Source organism: Leptodactylus fuscus, chromosome 9 (assembly GCF_031893055.1).
Source record: "Leptodactylus fuscus isolate aLepFus1 chromosome 9, aLepFus1.hap2, whole genome shotgun sequence".
In the NCBI taxonomy this organism is placed as follows: Eukaryota; Metazoa; Chordata; class Amphibia; order Anura; family Leptodactylidae; genus Leptodactylus; species Leptodactylus fuscus.
The window spans coordinates 37554442-37570870 of record NC_134273.1 but is presented as its reverse complement, the minus strand read 5'-3'; the positions used below and the strand labels follow the sequence as shown (position 1 = coordinate 37570870).

The window sequence follows — 16429 nt, the reverse complement described above, 5'->3', positions numbered from 1 at the left end:
ATGGGCATATTATGATTTCCATTGTATGTTCCCATGTACCATATTTGTTGCACAAAGTTCTACAACTAAAGAGTTCATTCAATTAATGTGAATGAGTTTGTTCCCTCAGTATCTGTATTGAGATCTGTTAGGACAGTTAAAATTTTTGCAACAAATCTGCGAAATATGATCATGCGTTTACTCTAAGGCTTCGTGTATGTGGTCATATTATACCTACCTACAATTGTGATGTACAGAGCTGTAAGTCAGCAGCCAGGTCTATGGGTCCATAGTGTATCCCTGTATGCCTCTGAAATCAAATAAAAGCTACAGCATTTTATCCCAAGATGAACTCTGAGACAACAGAAATAGTGTTGTGTCCCACTAGATTCTGTATTACAGAGATACTCCTCCATAGAGCAAAGTTTTATGCCTCCATAATATGATTTCATATAGAAACACACACAGTCCCTGCTATATGGATCTATAGTACAGGACTGTAAGAAGTTTGTGTTTTACATTCTCTGTTCGCATGAATAATGAATAATAAAGTATGTAGGCCCCTAAAATGAGCCAGTAAAATTCAGAGTAGATTACTAATATTACATGATTTGCACCTACTTAGCCATGGTGCAGACCAGAATTACCGGTCAAAAGGATTGTCCCATTATCACAACTTATCACTTATCCATAACGTAATGATAAGTGTCTGCTTGCTGGGGGTACCACTCCCCGGACCCCAAATAACTGCATGTCCCCACTGTGAATGGAGTGATATCACGCCATCCAGTCTCTGTGGGACTGACAGAGATAACATAGTACAGCACGTTCATCGGTCCTACAGACTATGAATGAAGTTATAGCAAGTATGCAAGACCATTGCTTCTATTGGACCCCATCCTCATGGTCAGCAGAGTCCCCAAAGTTGGTACCCCTAAACCTTGATCATATATGTGGCATTCTGTGATTGTGGGACAACTGCTTCAACTTTACCAAGCCTGACTTAGGATGTGACCTTCATTACCAAACCTTAGGAATCCTCAATACCCTATTATGTTTTTTATCAGGAATCTTTGAGGAAATGCCACTATGTTGTCCGATTTACTTCTCCGTTGCTTCTGGTCCTTTAACATGACAGCCCAAGTGTTTACAAGTAACCTCCTTTAACCTATTAGCAGTAAAGACAATACATATTGATGTCTTGTGGAGGCCGGCCACAGCTTTTATTCTGAATGATTACATTAATCCTTGCCAAAATGAATTGCACGTTCATGAATAAATAACCATATTCCATTTAGATTGACGAAAGGTTTGCACAACCACCAATACCAATCACGGCAATCCCAGAAGGCCTATTGTATGTAAGAAACTGTTCTTTTAACCCTCTTAAAACTGTACGCTAACTACTATATCATGGATACAACAGTGTTCCAAAGTTAAAAGTGGATGTTATACAAGTCTACACCAACTCATATGCCAAGATGCCCATACACATATAGTAAGAGTAAAGTCATCCAAATCCACAATTTCGGTTGGACTTGCTGTATATGTATATAGGTGGGCAAACCCTTGACAGATGACGTTGGGGAAAGAAGTATTGCACATACTGACTTTCACCTTGCCCCATCCGTGGTTCTCCATTGTATGGAAGCCATGTACTCCCTGCTCTACATTGAGAACACATTCATATTTGAGCCAACAAACAAGCTAGTACATCTTTCTAAGAGGATGCAGATATATATCAGGGCAGGTACCCTGACATTTTTATTAGTTTTCCATCTTTATTAGTTTTCCATCTATCAATCACCAGCATAAGATATGACATGAAGTTACTAGTATCTTATCCTGCTAAATTTATGCAAGAAGGTGTATAGTGTAGCAAGTGACTTGGAAAACCAAGAACAATGTATTTTATCAACTTATATTCGTTTTATAGAAAAGCGTATGGGATTTATTTACATATGAAATGTTTTTATTTTTTTGCTTGATTTGCATTGCTGTTACCTTGTAAGTAAATTACATGAAGAGCTACTTCCAAAATTGCACCTGGCACTCAACGGGAATGAAATCTCAGCACGGTTTTCGGTATAATATGCCCTTTGTTTAGACTGAAGCATGAAACGGAAAGTTACACTTGGAAGACAGAAGAGCTTCATCTTATTTACCTTCCACAATCTGAGTCAATTCAGAAGTGAGCAGCTGAAAGAGCATCAGATACAATATGTAGTCACAGATCATAGTAACCAGGATACTTCTCCAGCAGAGTATGGTTCTTACAGGCGGCATCTGCTCCAAGAATTCAGATACTGAACACTGACATTGGCAGAGAATTTCTAGAACATATATACGGCAACAAACATAAGACTCAATTATAAAATTATTATTAACATTATTACAATATTTCAGCCTTTCGATGCACCTATATACTAAACTGGGCAGATTATGTAACTTACCCCCCAGTTTATTATTGTATGAACACATCAGGAGGATGAGATGATATCTAGGGGCAAAGACGAGCTTACCAAATCTCTTCTTTTTGACGTCACCACCCCAATCATCAGACATCTTGGAGTATTTTGCCGCTACCTGTAGGTCTCCCAGTATTTTTCTGCTGCTGTGTGACATGTATTGGCAGACCTTTTGGAATTGTTGTCAGGTAATAGTTACATTTAGCTGTATAATGGGCCATCGTTGGTGTTTTTGGTCTTGGTGTGGTCAGCGATTCGGCTAAATAGGTATGGACACTATTGGTACTGTTATATTTCGTACTGACAGTGTAAATTGGCTTTGATGACTATGCCAGACAAGAATTGCTAAGTGGTAAGAACTAATCAACAATGACGTGTGGTTGGCACAATAATATAAGTTATTAAATACAATAAGCTGTGGTAACTGGACCTAGACACTGTATTATATTTTTTTTGTTGTATGGGTGGACATGTCAGTTTACATAGTGGGGGGAAGTTAGCTTGGTAGAAGCAGTGGTGCGGCCCCAAAGAGTCAAGGCAGGGACAAAATATGCAGCAAACTGGTTTATTTAGAAAAAAAACAAACAAACAGGAAAATAAATAAACCTTGACTTCAGGCACAAAACGAGAAAAAGACAAAATACAGCCTTAACTTCAGGCAAAAAGAAAATAAATAGCTGCTCGTCTAAGCCACTAAACTAAACAGAACTGATAACCTAACTATACATGTGGCTTACTTCCAGCCACATGAACAAAACAGGCACAATATAGTCTCACCTGGCCCAGTAATGAGCCAAGGGTCTACACCTGGGCTGAGGCCTACTCCAGATCCGCCCTGGACCACACATATGTCAGAAACCTGGGGTTGATATATCTGGACTCCAGCACTCTGCCTGTCACCTTCTCAGAGTCCATTCACATGGAGGAAAATGGTGAGGAATTTGGTGTGAAATTTTTCACATGGAAAAAAGCCCTCCCATTGATTTCAATGGTTGCTGCTAGCTTTTTTTTCACTAGAGGAATTTTCCGCTGGCGGCAGTGGTCTAGGGGAGGACAGGGGAGGTGGCCCGAGGTGGCGCATTGGTGGGGCAGTGGGGAGGCCGGAGGCGCGCAGGGGAGTGGGAGTTGAGGGGGGGCGGGGCCCGGTGGCACGCACGGGGGAAAACGATGCAGGAGCTTGGTTTCGGAGGGTCTGGGGCACACCTGGGTATGCGCAGTTACAAAGATGTCACAGAGCCGAGACGCGGGAGCAGGCGCATTATACACCACACCAATTGCCTAGATATACGTGGCTCAGCGCTTACACCAACCTGCAAACAAAATCGCGGGCAGATGCTAGTAATGTATAAAATGTACTAAATATTCTGGCATGAGTAGAAAACCATAGTTCATACCTGTAAAATTCTGACATCTTAGATTTGGGCTAAGGCTCCTCATCGCGGAAACACAACGTTTTTTGTTACATATTTTTTGTGGGGTTTTTTAAGCCAAAGTCAGGAGTGGATTTAATAGAAGGGAACCATCTAAGTGCTTACTTTATCTTTTCCATACTTCTTCAAGCCCCTTATGATTTTTTCTAGAAAAAAAATGCATCAAAATCTGCAACAAAAAATGCTGCATTTCTGCAACGTGGGGCCTCAGCCTAAAACTTGCATTTTATCAATTAACATCTTTTCAAATCACTACAATGTATTTGTTGAGAATGGAAAACTTGTTTTTAGTTTTAACAACTTGCTTGCCACCTTACCTGATACCAAGCCACTGCCATTAACACATGCATTTAACACATTTCTAGTGTTACATGTGCTCTCTCAATGATATGTCACTACCAAGCAGCCAGTGCAATTACTGTAAGAAAACCATCTATTAACAAATGCCAAGTTAAAAGGGTTGTCCATGATTTTTATTATTATTATTATTATTATTATTATTATTATATTTTTTACCGCCTATCCTTACAATAGGCCACAAAACTCTGATCTATGGGGGAGTTCCAACAGCAGACCTCAGACATCAGTTGTTTTGGGGTACATCCATTCCCAGTACAATACAGTGCACAGAGCAGGTTGCCGTTGATGTCAATAGGAGCAGATCTTCTATTTTACTGCCCAGCCACCATATAGGGTACAGGGCTCTGTATGTTGCACAGACCAGGTGTACCCTTGAGCTATGTCGACTGTCAGATCAGCACAGGCCCTAAGGATATGTCATAATTTTAAAAATAATAGCCAACCCCTTCCAGAGTTCACCTCTGAACACTGTGTCTGTCCAGTGCAGATCTGTCATAACTCCTGGACATAAAAAAAATCCTGCAAGCCTGAATTTCTCATCTAGCACTTTTAGGGAGAAATAAAGACACCTCAAGGACCACATTATAGTCAATAGAGTCTCTCACGATCTGTTTGTCATTAGGTTTGTTTTTTCATTCTTCTAGTCTTGCAGTGAACAAAAAAATAGACAAAATAATGCTAATGTGAATATAGCCTTTCTGCATTTATATGCCATTTATTTGTTATCACTTTGCATGTAAAAAATCCTGAATTCTGAGAAATCCTCATAATCCCGTCAGACACCGGAGGACAGCATTAAGCCTACACTTGCCGTTTTCAGTAGCTCTATGTTCTGCTTTACTGTGTAGACTATGGCAGAGCGGTCAATGACAGCTGTACTATAAGACTATATATACAGAAACGGCTCTGTATGCATCTACCCTGTCCATTCTTTGTCTCTGGATAAAGGGCTGTATATTACTTCCTAAAGAGTGGCTATTAAAGCTTTTCTATGAACTCCTGTTTATTGCAGCGTCCATAAAACATACAAACGCTACTTTATGTAATGTTTGCCTATATTTAAAGGCAGTCTACCACCAACCCTAAGCATATTCAACTGCACCCACCACATGACAGAACATATTGCAGTGATAAACACCTACCTTTTTGAGTATGTCACTTTTGTAGATTAGGGGAAAGAACAACTGTGAAGTGTTATGCAAATGAGACAGTTGGTGCAATGGGGGCGAGCCGTAAGCTCTGGGAGCACTACTCCTGCTGCTCATGTAGGATGGGTGATGAAGAGGATCAACTTCCAATATTTGGTGTTGGAATAGGCAGGAGGTGATAGGAGTCTGAGTGGCAAGGGCGGTGCTCCGGGGAGCTGAAGGGCTGCCCCCAGTGCAACAACTGCTGAATTTGTTAAAGACTTCAATGTTGTATTTCTCCAAATCTACAAAGTGACATGCATAACAGAGGTATGTTTTTATCAATGTAATGTGCTCTGTAACACAGTGGTGACATGGGGGCTGTGGTAGAAATTACAATACTATATACCCATTCACTATCAAGGATGTATGTAATACTGTGACGCTAAAGTCAGATTGTTCGATGAACTTCCTGGTTCTGTGTCTGTGTAAGGAGGCAGAGAAGTAGGTGGTAGCTACAAGTGAGAGCAGAAAACAAGACCTGCCCAGTGACTCCAGAGTTGTGATACATCGGGGCAGATATATGTTTACAGAATAATATATTGTATGCATAATATCTTCTGTCATGTTAGTTTACTTTGGTAATGGAAGATAAAGTCCTGCATGCATCATCAGAATCACTCTGCATCCATTCTATGCAACAGTTCAGTTTAATGTCCGTTGCTGTCATCCTATGACAGCAACAGACATTAACAACAATAGTGTGAACCCAGCCTAAGTGGCTGCTTTATCAGTGAACAATCGCATAAAACTATCGAAATCATCCCTCATAACAAATGTCCATAAGTCAAGCTACATGAAAATGGTCCCAATATCAAGGCATGCTTTTTCTGAATCCTTCATAGATATAAACCAATAAGAACAGGACAGGCTGTGGAAGAGCACAGATACTTCCGATGACATAACCTATAGCAACTTTTTTAAAGACTGTTTTTCTGTCAAGTTCTCCAAAATGTATAATTTGACACAATTTAGCTGCAATAAAACATCTGAAGCCATTTGCTAATTGTTGGTTTGCAGATTATATTATAGATTAACACATTAATATAGAAAGTGTTATTAAATGGACATTGTAGGTGTTGCTCCACGGCTGCCTCTAGTATGGAAATATTAGTAGCTGCCACCAATGTACTGTCCTAAACACGCAAAATTCCTTGGAAAAGTATAAACTGGCCCTGAACATTAGCATCTAATGAATATGGAAGTGGACCAATTCTCCTCCAAAATGTAAATGTCAATGGAGGGAAGAATCTTTCTATTAGACTTTAACATGTCCAATCCTTTTATTCTTGAGAAGATAAGGTGCCACCAGAGGTTGGTTCTACCATATGTTGATGATGGCTTTTTCCTCTCTCTCTTGATAAGATCCAATAGGTTACAATGCATGGTGTCAAATAGATTTGGAACTTGTTATTGTGTTAAAGCCTGGGCCCATCTGGGGATATTCCGCTAATGTGGTGGGACATCCCTACCGTGGCTATATACAAGTAAACCCAACAATCTAATGAATTTGATACGGTTGAAATCTCGTTGCATGTGAACATTACTGGTTTAGATATTACTGGTACATTTGTTAAGTAATTGGTTTTAAATGAATTTTCTGAGACAGTCTTTCATTTTCCCCTAGGTAATTTTAAGGGTGTGTGCAAACAGATTGACCACTTTCCAGAAGATGCAGACTATGAAGCAGACACTGCCGAATATTTCCTACGTAAGTCTATACATTCGTGTTTCCATTGACTTCTTTATCTACTTTGTTACAAATGTTATCTATATAATTGTAGTGGTAAAAGTAAAGTTAAACTTCAATTTTTTTGAGGAGGTACCAGAAAAGTTCCTTGATGTCAGCTACCACAAAAATTACCCAAACATAATAATCCTTGATATTTTCATCTTGCAGTCCAATTTATTTTATATTTTCACAATATGACAACATTCACATTTTAATGAAGATTATATGCAAAGTTGCTCCATTTTAATTGTAGATGAATCAATACAGAAATGCGATTGTTAAAGTCATTAGTTTGATACTGTAATGAAGTTACATCGATAGATACAATAACACACAGTAAAAAACAATTCCTGGTTCCGTGGAATCACATGAAACCGCTCCATGAAACCACTTGGTAGTTCTGGGATATCGATTCTTCCAACTCACTGAGAGGGGCACGTCCTGTGACTCTAAAGAACAAACAAGTACTTCATTTTTAGGCCTCCCCTACAATACAATACTACAAGGCTATGTGCATTTAACATGTTCAATACATGCCCCAGGAATGTTCCCTGTGTGTGCAGAACATAGCCATAGGTCACGTGAGGTGAACATAGCCATAGGTCACCATTCACTTGAAAGGAGTCCTAAAATATGTCTACTTTCCCCCTCTGTTAAGGTGTTGCTGTGTGTGTCAACACCTTTTTTGACTGTATAAAAGCCTTGTAGACTTTTCTGTCCTATACAGTGGATCTACTACATAGTATATTTTGCTGCACTTTGGGCAATAGCTGATGAATGTCACTATATGGCCTTACAGCAGCAAACATCCATTGTATATAATGGAGATATACTTTGGAGAATACTATCTACCTCTAGATCTTAAATTCAGACCAAACTTGGCCTAAAACCAGCCATGCATTATGGATAGTCATCAGCTAAACTTCACCATGTCTCACTTTCCTATACCTATACAGTCCCGTCAAGGTACATATGTATTGAACTGGGAGAGGGGTAGAAACTTCTGACTAACTCCTCTGTCATCAACTTATCTTAACTAGAGAACAAAAGGATCAGGCGGTTGCCCAATCCTTATCTACCATGATATCTGCCATAGTGGAAAGTAGGGTGGCCCATATTCACATCAAATGGTCATCTAAACCAATCAAAATTGTTGAATTCAATCATTAAACAGGAATGGTGGTTAAAAGACAGTTAAATACTATGTATAATGTAACTGAAGGTGAAGACATCTCATCCCTTATAAGTACTACACAAAACATTAAGAAGAATATCCATCGTGACTTTTTGGGCTTTGGCTCAGATCACTTATAAAATAGAAGCATCACTAATACCAGAACTAGGTCATAGATACAGTATGGCTGCAAACATATTATTGATATATTATGGCTGTAAATACATTTTTCGATCAACCAATAGAATATCTTGTGTATGACATTTATCATTTTTGGATTCATACAAGCCACAAACTTAAAGGGGTAGTTTGATTAGGAAAATCCATGCCCATAAACTAAATATGGGTGTAAGTACATTATAAAGGGGTCTCCAGTACTTAAAAAAAATACATTTTGTTGCCTTTTTTTTTTTTTTCTTGTCCCATGCCATTGTGTAGCATAACATAATACTTCCTACCACAAAAGCCACTTGTGCAGTCCCATGTAAATACACTTATAAATTGTGACAAACAACATAAACTAATGCCTGGTTCACATCTGTGTTTGGTAATCCATTCGGGGAGTCCACATGGGGACCCCCTAAATGGAATACCAAATGCATTGCCAAGCGGTGAGCAGGGATAGCAAATGGACCCCATAGACTATAATGGGGTCCGTGTGCTCTGCCTGCACGAGTTATGCAGAAAGGAAAGTAGATCAAGAAGCACTTTTCTGTCCGCATGGAACATGCGGACACCGCGTGGAAAGCACACGGACTCCATTAGAGTGTATGGGGTTCGTGGGCTCTCATAAGCTCTTCGCTTGCCAATGCGTTTGGCATTCCATTTGGGGGGTCCCCATGTGAACTCCTCGGTCGGATTACCAAATGTAGATGTGAACCAGGCAAAAGAAGGGGAATTGAATGACTTGTGGTCAAGCTGCTTTCCCTTTCTCTGCACCATGTCCACCAGCCCTGAGCTAAACACCCGAGTGATTTCAGACAGACTGGTTGTAAGAATAAATTGTCTAAGGCTGGGTTCACATGGCATTTTTGTGATACAGTTTATGCTTCCGCAAAAAAAAAAAAATGGATGCAAACGAATGCCAAGGAAAGGACATCTGTTTTACATAGACTTCAACAATATAAAAATAGAGATATATATGATTTTTCAAAGTCATTTATTCTTCTTATAGGAAGTGTGTCACCGGGGTGAAGCATAATAAACCAGTAACACAGATAGGTCAGACTCACCTGATTTTAACTTTTTTTTTTCTCCCTGATAATTTGTGCCACCATTGCCAAGATATTCAGCCCGTGAGGGTGCCTCCATTGCTCCAAACTGCTGCACCTCACACTGCTCAGGAACACCCTCCTTATTTGAGTGACAGGGCCAGGAAGTTAATCTGAACTCTCATCTAGCCCTGTCACTCAAAGAAGGGAGGGGGAAATGAGGGCATATAAGAGAAGTGTGGAGCGTGCCAGTTCGGAGCAATAGAACCGCCTTCAGTGCTCCAGATAGCCCATTTGCAACGCAGCAACGTAGGCAAAAATTTTCATGCGGAAAAGGATTTATAGTCAGGTGAGCATTACTGTATTGGTGGTTTAATATGCTTCAACCTGGTGACAGACTCCCTTCTAACGGCTCGTTCACATCTGCGCCCAGGTCTCTGTACTTCAGGTTTCCGTTTCCTGCATAAAACAGAGGCAGGAGACGGAAACCTGCAGGAGTCTTTCTCACCCATTCATTTGAATGGATGAGAAAGCTGTCCGGCCGTGAGCGGCGGTGAGCGTTTTATGCTCTCTGCCGCGAAACCGGGTTTTATAATCCGGACACAGAGTCGGACATGCAGTACTCTGTGTCCGGATTAAAAAAAACGGTTTCGCGGCGGAGAGCATAAAACGCTCACCGCCGCTCACCGCCGGACCCGGTCTGTGGTTTCCATCTTCTGGCATGCAGAAGACAGAAACCACAGAACGGAAACCAGAACGCAGGTGTGAACCTAGCGTAAGCTGGCGATAATATGTCTGTATTATATGAACTACTGTATATTACAGTTACAAATCCCTCCCAGCTATAGATCTAATGACCCAAATTGCTACAACTCCTAATGCGTGACCACTGCGAGGATCGGTCTGAATGAAGTGATGGTTGAACAGTGTTCTGACCATTTCAGTAACTCCCATGCTTGACCGTCCCTCCATTCAAACTCTTTCTTGTTGGGGATCCAGCAGTTGGGGGTACAGAGGACACTGAATAAGTGATATCTATGTGTAGTTGGAATAACCCTTTAACCTTACAGTGCAAGTATTAGATTTATATACATTAATTACGTGTTAATGAGCATCTTGTGTTCATCTGTTAATGAGCTGTGCAGTCCTTACTAGTCACATAAGTCACAATTAGGATAAGAATACAGCCATAATAAGATCCATCAGCAGCCGCTAGCTTGCTTGGTGATGTTTTCCACATAGAAGCACTTTTTTTTCCCTGCATAGAGTAAAAACAAACTGGAAAATAAGGCAAAACAGCACAAATGTTAATGAAGATGTATTATAGAGCCAATGTTCATCAACGGTGGCGCTTTATGTTAGTGTTGCATCACCGGAATACTCCAGGCAAAATGGACACAAAAGCACACATATCATAGGGACATGTGGTTGCTACTGGGCCTTTGGAGAGAGGGGGTCCTGCACTGCTTGTTCAATAATGTTTCAAAAACAGCCAGACAAATGGGGCACACATAGAAAAAATTTGAAGCTGATGGGCCGTATTGCTATCAAACTCTATACAATACGAATTTATTGTTAAACAACCCCAGCAGTGCCCCCATATAGTTTACTGTCCTTCAGAAGTGTCCCCATACAGCTGACTGTCCTCCCAACAGTGTCCTCATCCAGTTTACTCTTCCCCAAGCAGTGACACCATACAGTTTATTGTTCCCCAAGCAGTGACACTACACAGTTTACTGTTCCCCAAGCAGTGACACCATACAGTTTATTGTTCCTCAAGCAGTGACACCATACAGTTTACTGTTCCCCAAGCAGTGACACCATACAGTTTACTGTTCCTCAAGCAGTGACACCATACAGTTTACTGTTCCTCAAGCAGTGACACCATACAGTTTACTGTTCCCCGAGTAGTGACACCATACAGTTTACTGTTCCTCAAGCAGTGACACCATACAGTTTACTGTTCCCCGAGTAGTGACACCATACAGTTTACTGTTCCCCAAGCAGTGACACCATACAGTTTATTGTTCCCCAAGCAGTGACACCATACAGTTTACTGTTCCTCAAGCAGTGACACCATACAGTTTACTGTTCCTCAAGCAGTGACACCATACAGTTTACTGTTCCCCGAGTAGTGACACCACACAGTTTACTGTTCCTCAAGCAGTGACACCATACAGTTTACTGTTCCCCGAGTAGTGACACCATACAGTTTACTGTTCCTCAAGCAGTGACACCATACAGTTTACTGTTCCTCAAGCAGTGACACCATACAGTTTATTGTTCCTCAAGCAGTGACACCATACAGTTTACTGTTCCTCAAGCAGTGACACCATACAGTTTACTGTTCCTCAAGCAGTGACACCATACAGTTTACTGTTCCTCAAGCAGTGACACCATACAGTTTACTGTTCCCCAAGCAGTGACACCATACAGTTTACTGTTCCCCAAGCAGTGACACCATACAGTTTACTGTTCCCAAGCAGTGACACCATACAGTTTACTGTTCCCCAAGCAGTGACACCATACAGTTTACTGTTCCCAAGCAGTGACACCATACAGTTTACTGTTCCCAAGCAGTGACACCATACAGTTTATTGTTCCTCAAGCAGTGACACCATACAGTTTACTGTTCCCAAGCAGTGACACCATACAGTTTACTGTTTCTCAAGCAGTGACACCATACAGTTTACTGTTCCTCAAGCAGTGACACCATACAGTTTACTGTTCCTCAAGCAGTGACACCATACAGTTTACTGTTCCCCAAGCAGTGACACCATACAGTTTACTGTTCCTCAAGCAGTGACACCATACAGTTTACTGTTCCTCAAGCAGTGACACCATACAGTTGACTGTTCCCAAGCAGTGACACCATACAGTTGACTGTTCCCAAGCAGTGACACCATACAGTTTACTGTTCCCCAAGCAGTGACATCATACAGTTTACTGTTCCCCAAGCAGTGGTCACATATAGTTTACTGTTTCTCCAGCAGTGATCACATATAGTTTAATGTCCCCTCAGCAGTGGCCCCATGCAGTTTAATGGTCTCACCAGCAGTAGTCCCACACTGTTACATGTCTGCCCCAGCAGTGCCCTAACATACCGGTAATTTAAAGGGTTTATACCATTTCTAATACTGATGGCCTATCCCCATCAATATTAGATCTGCAGGAGTCCAACAACCCGGTACCATAGCAGCAAGTGTAGGTACTGCAGTGTGGTCCCATTGAAGGAGGATAGGTCATCAATCTTGGAAACTGGATAAACCTTTAATATTCCCACACATTTTAATGTCCTACCCAATGGTGGCCTCACATTGTTCCTTGTCTCCCACCAGTAGTCCCCAGCCAGTACTTACCTCACTTCTCCCGGGCACATTCACTTCCCTCAATCCCTCCCTCAAAGTTCACATAAATCAGAGCTCGGACACGGAGCAAGAGAAGAGAGTGTGAGATGTTGGTTAGTGAAGAGGTAGGTATCTACACTCAAGCTCGGGAAGTTTTAGCACCAGCTGGATTGGCAAAAATCGGAAAAAGACTGCATGCTGCTTATCACAGCCTCAGGGGCTGTATGTGACCTGCGGGCCATGCGTTTGAGACCTCTATGGTACTGTGTGGTAAAATCTGTGCTGGTCTTTGGCTACCCCTCTGTATTGTTATCAAACATTGGAGTAGGAGGTATTGGATTGAGTGCAGATTTTGAGGAGCTGTATCTCTGAAGCTTCTCAGGCCCTGTACTAAGAAACCTAAGATACATTAATTTCCTTTAAAGGTTTTTTTTTGGGATGTTAATATTGATGACCTATCCTTAGGATTGGTCAGATATTTCACATTGGTGGGGTCCAACAGCTGACATCCCCCATCAGTCAAGCCTCTGAAGAGGTCAGCTCAGGCAATTGCTGCTTCCCTTTTACATATCTCATATACATCACATGACTGAGTCAAATGGCATGTTGGCAACTCAGTCTCATTCAGGCAAATGGAACTGAGCTGCAATACCAGGCATGTCTACTGAAGATGCTGCAATGCTTATTGGGGTTCTGTCACCAGACCCATCATACTAAGTCAGGTCCACAGATAGATAGGTTAGGGGGGTCACCAGTGTTTTTCCCTTGTAAATCCGTGGCTCCATTGGTATTCCTGTCAATGAGCTCTTGTTGCTCAACGCCCTTGTTGCTCATTTATATATACATATATATATATATAATGATATCTTGGCCCCGATTCGCAAGGGAAGAACACCATTTAACTCTGATGACTATAACCTACCTTTGGGGTTGGGTTCATATGCTGGGTTTTGGTGACAGATTCCCTTGATCCTCATGCTGCATGTTGCTCTTTAAACAACTGATCAGCAGTGGTGTCAGTTGTCCAATATCCAAGCATCCATTGATATTGATGACCAATCCTATCCTATTCTGGAAAATACATTTAGGCTGAAACCCCATTTTGTGAAAAAGCAACGTTTTAAGTGACTGTCCAGGCAAATTTGGCACAGTTGGAATTATGGTCTGGTGAATTTGCTGCTGAGAAAGATAAGGATATTGGGCGTGTTTATCCGGAGTACATTGGTGACAAATCTTAAAGAGGACCTTTCACCACTTCTGGGCACATGCAGTGTTATATACTGCCAGAAAGCCGACAGTGCGCTGAGTTCAGCGCACTGTCGGCTTTCCCGATCTGTGCCCGGTGTAAAGAGCTTACGGTGCCGGTACCGTAGTGCTCTATGGTCAGAAGGGCGTTTCTGACCATTAGCCAGAGACGTCCTTCTGCCTCGCGGCGCCAATCGCGCTGTGCTGTGGAGCCGGGAGGAACGCCCCCTCCCTCTGCTCACACAGCTCGTCCATAGACGAGTATTATCAGGAGAGGGAGGGGGGAGTTCCTCCCCGCTCCACAGTACAGCGAGATAGGCGCCGCGAGGCAGAAGGACATCTCTGGCTAATGGTCAGAAACGCCCTTCTGACCATAGAAGAGCTACGGTACCGGCAGCGTAAGCTCTTTACACCGGGCACAGATCGGGAAAGCCAACAGTGTGCTGAACTCAGCGCACTGTCGGCTTTCTGGCAGTATATAACACTGCATGTGCCCAAAAGTGGTGAAAGGTCCTCTTTAAGATGAATTTTTTAGTTTACCGGTAGACATCAGATGCTGCTTGCCTGTATTTTGGAAGAGTACAGGCAAAAATCTATGTCACCATCATTGCTTTGGTGAACGGTGCAAGTTCTGTGTGCCAAAATATTAGTCACAAAATCAATAAGATGGTTAAATCCATGTAAAGACCCTCAGGTTACGTACTTAGAAGGCTTTCCATCGCTATATTTGCACACAGGCCACTGGATTTAGTATGAGGATTGCATATTTTTTAAGGCCACTAATCTGGCAACCGAATCTAGTGACGTCACATTATAATCACACCTGTAAGTTTTGTGGGAGAGATGTTTAGTTAAGACAAGCTACGAAGTGAGTTGTAATCTCACCAACACCTTGATATATTGCAGGTTTTTCCGAGGTGATGTAACCTGTGCAAATCCATCTGTTAAATGTTACACAACACACGATTCCTGATAACAATATATTTACAGTATGTTTTACAGCCTGATATATTGTGGCTTTCAGTTTTCTTAGGTTTCTGGTAACTAGTTTATATGTTATTCACGGTAGATGGTCTGTAGAGGTTTTACATATTTATAACCAATTTACAAAAAGATTGATAATTAATTTCTAAGTAAATTTTAAAATGCACTAAATTTTAATGTATCCATTATAATAAATGTAACTAAGAGATGAAAATGAAGACGTTGCTGGTTATATGTTCCCTACTAAGCACTGTTAGGCTTCTGGCATGGCACAGCTTTTACGGCAGAGTCTCCAGGGCTACGATTATGAAGTTATAGGCACCATGAGTGTCAACAAACAGCATTGTCTTCTCTCTCATATGGCATACATATTTTAAATGCTTTATAGTAGCCCCTGTTTACTATGATGAAAGCCTTGCACACTCTTGACATTCAATCAGCTTCATGAAGTAGTCACCTGAAATGGTTTTCCAATAGTCTTGAAGGAGTTCCCATGGGTGTTAAGCACTGATTAGCTGCTTTTTCTTCACTTTGCAGTCTAACCCACCCAAGACATCATGGTTGGGTTTAGATCAGATGATTAATAGAGGTCATGTAGGCTGACAAAGCACTCCATCACTCTCTTCTTGGTCAGATAGTCCTTACATAGCCTGGAGGTGTGCCTGTGGTCATCTCCCTGTTCATGGTTCAAATTATGATGGTTCAAATTATTGCATTTGACTGTGTTGGGCTGTGGTAGCCACTCTGAATAAGTGAGTAAATCAACAACAGTGACACCAGTAAAATTCCCCCATACCGTCACACCTCATCCTCTGTTTCATTGTATAAACCACACATGGACACTAATCGCCTTTTCTGTGTCTTACAAAGACATGGTGGTTGTATCCGAAAAGCTCAAATTTTGTCTAATGACCATTCCTTGTGTTTCTTGTCCCAAGCAGATGTCTTCAACTTGTTGTTGTTCCTCAGTAGTGGATTCTTTGCAGCAATTTGACCATAAAGTCCTGATTTTCGCAGTCTTCTCTGAACGGCTGATGTTTAAATGCGTCTAGTACTTGATCTCTGTGAAACATTTATGTGGCCTCTAATCTGAGGTACTAGTAATTTACAGTTTATGAGGCTTGTAACTGTAATAAACTTCTCCTCGGCAGTAGAAGTAACTCTTGGTCTTTCTTTTCTGGGGCAGTCCTCATGAGAGCTAGTTTCCTCATAGCGTTTGATGGCATTCATGACTGCACTTAAGGATACCTTCAAAGTTCTTAAAATTTTCTGGGATGGTTAACCTTCATGTCATAAAGTAGTGATGGGCTGT

General features: G+C 41.4%; 2 protein-coding genes across 2 annotated transcripts in view; one reads left to right on the top strand and one right to left on the bottom strand.

The window, feature by feature from the left end:
- Nucleotides 1-16429, bottom strand: part of STIMATE (STIM activating enhancer) — a 372954-nt gene that overhangs the window by 237846 nt on the left and 118679 nt on the right. The gene's annotated exons all lie outside the window — the stretch shown is intronic.
- CACNG2 (calcium voltage-gated channel auxiliary subunit gamma 2) overlaps nucleotides 1-16429 on the top strand; it is a 98379-nt gene that overhangs the window by 61754 nt on the left and 20196 nt on the right. Inside the window, exon 2 of the mRNA XM_075286867.1 lies at nucleotides 7052-7135. Coding sequence (XP_075142968.1) covers nucleotides 7052-7135 — 84 coding nt within the window. The remainder of the gene's footprint in view (nucleotides 1-7051; nucleotides 7136-16429) is intronic.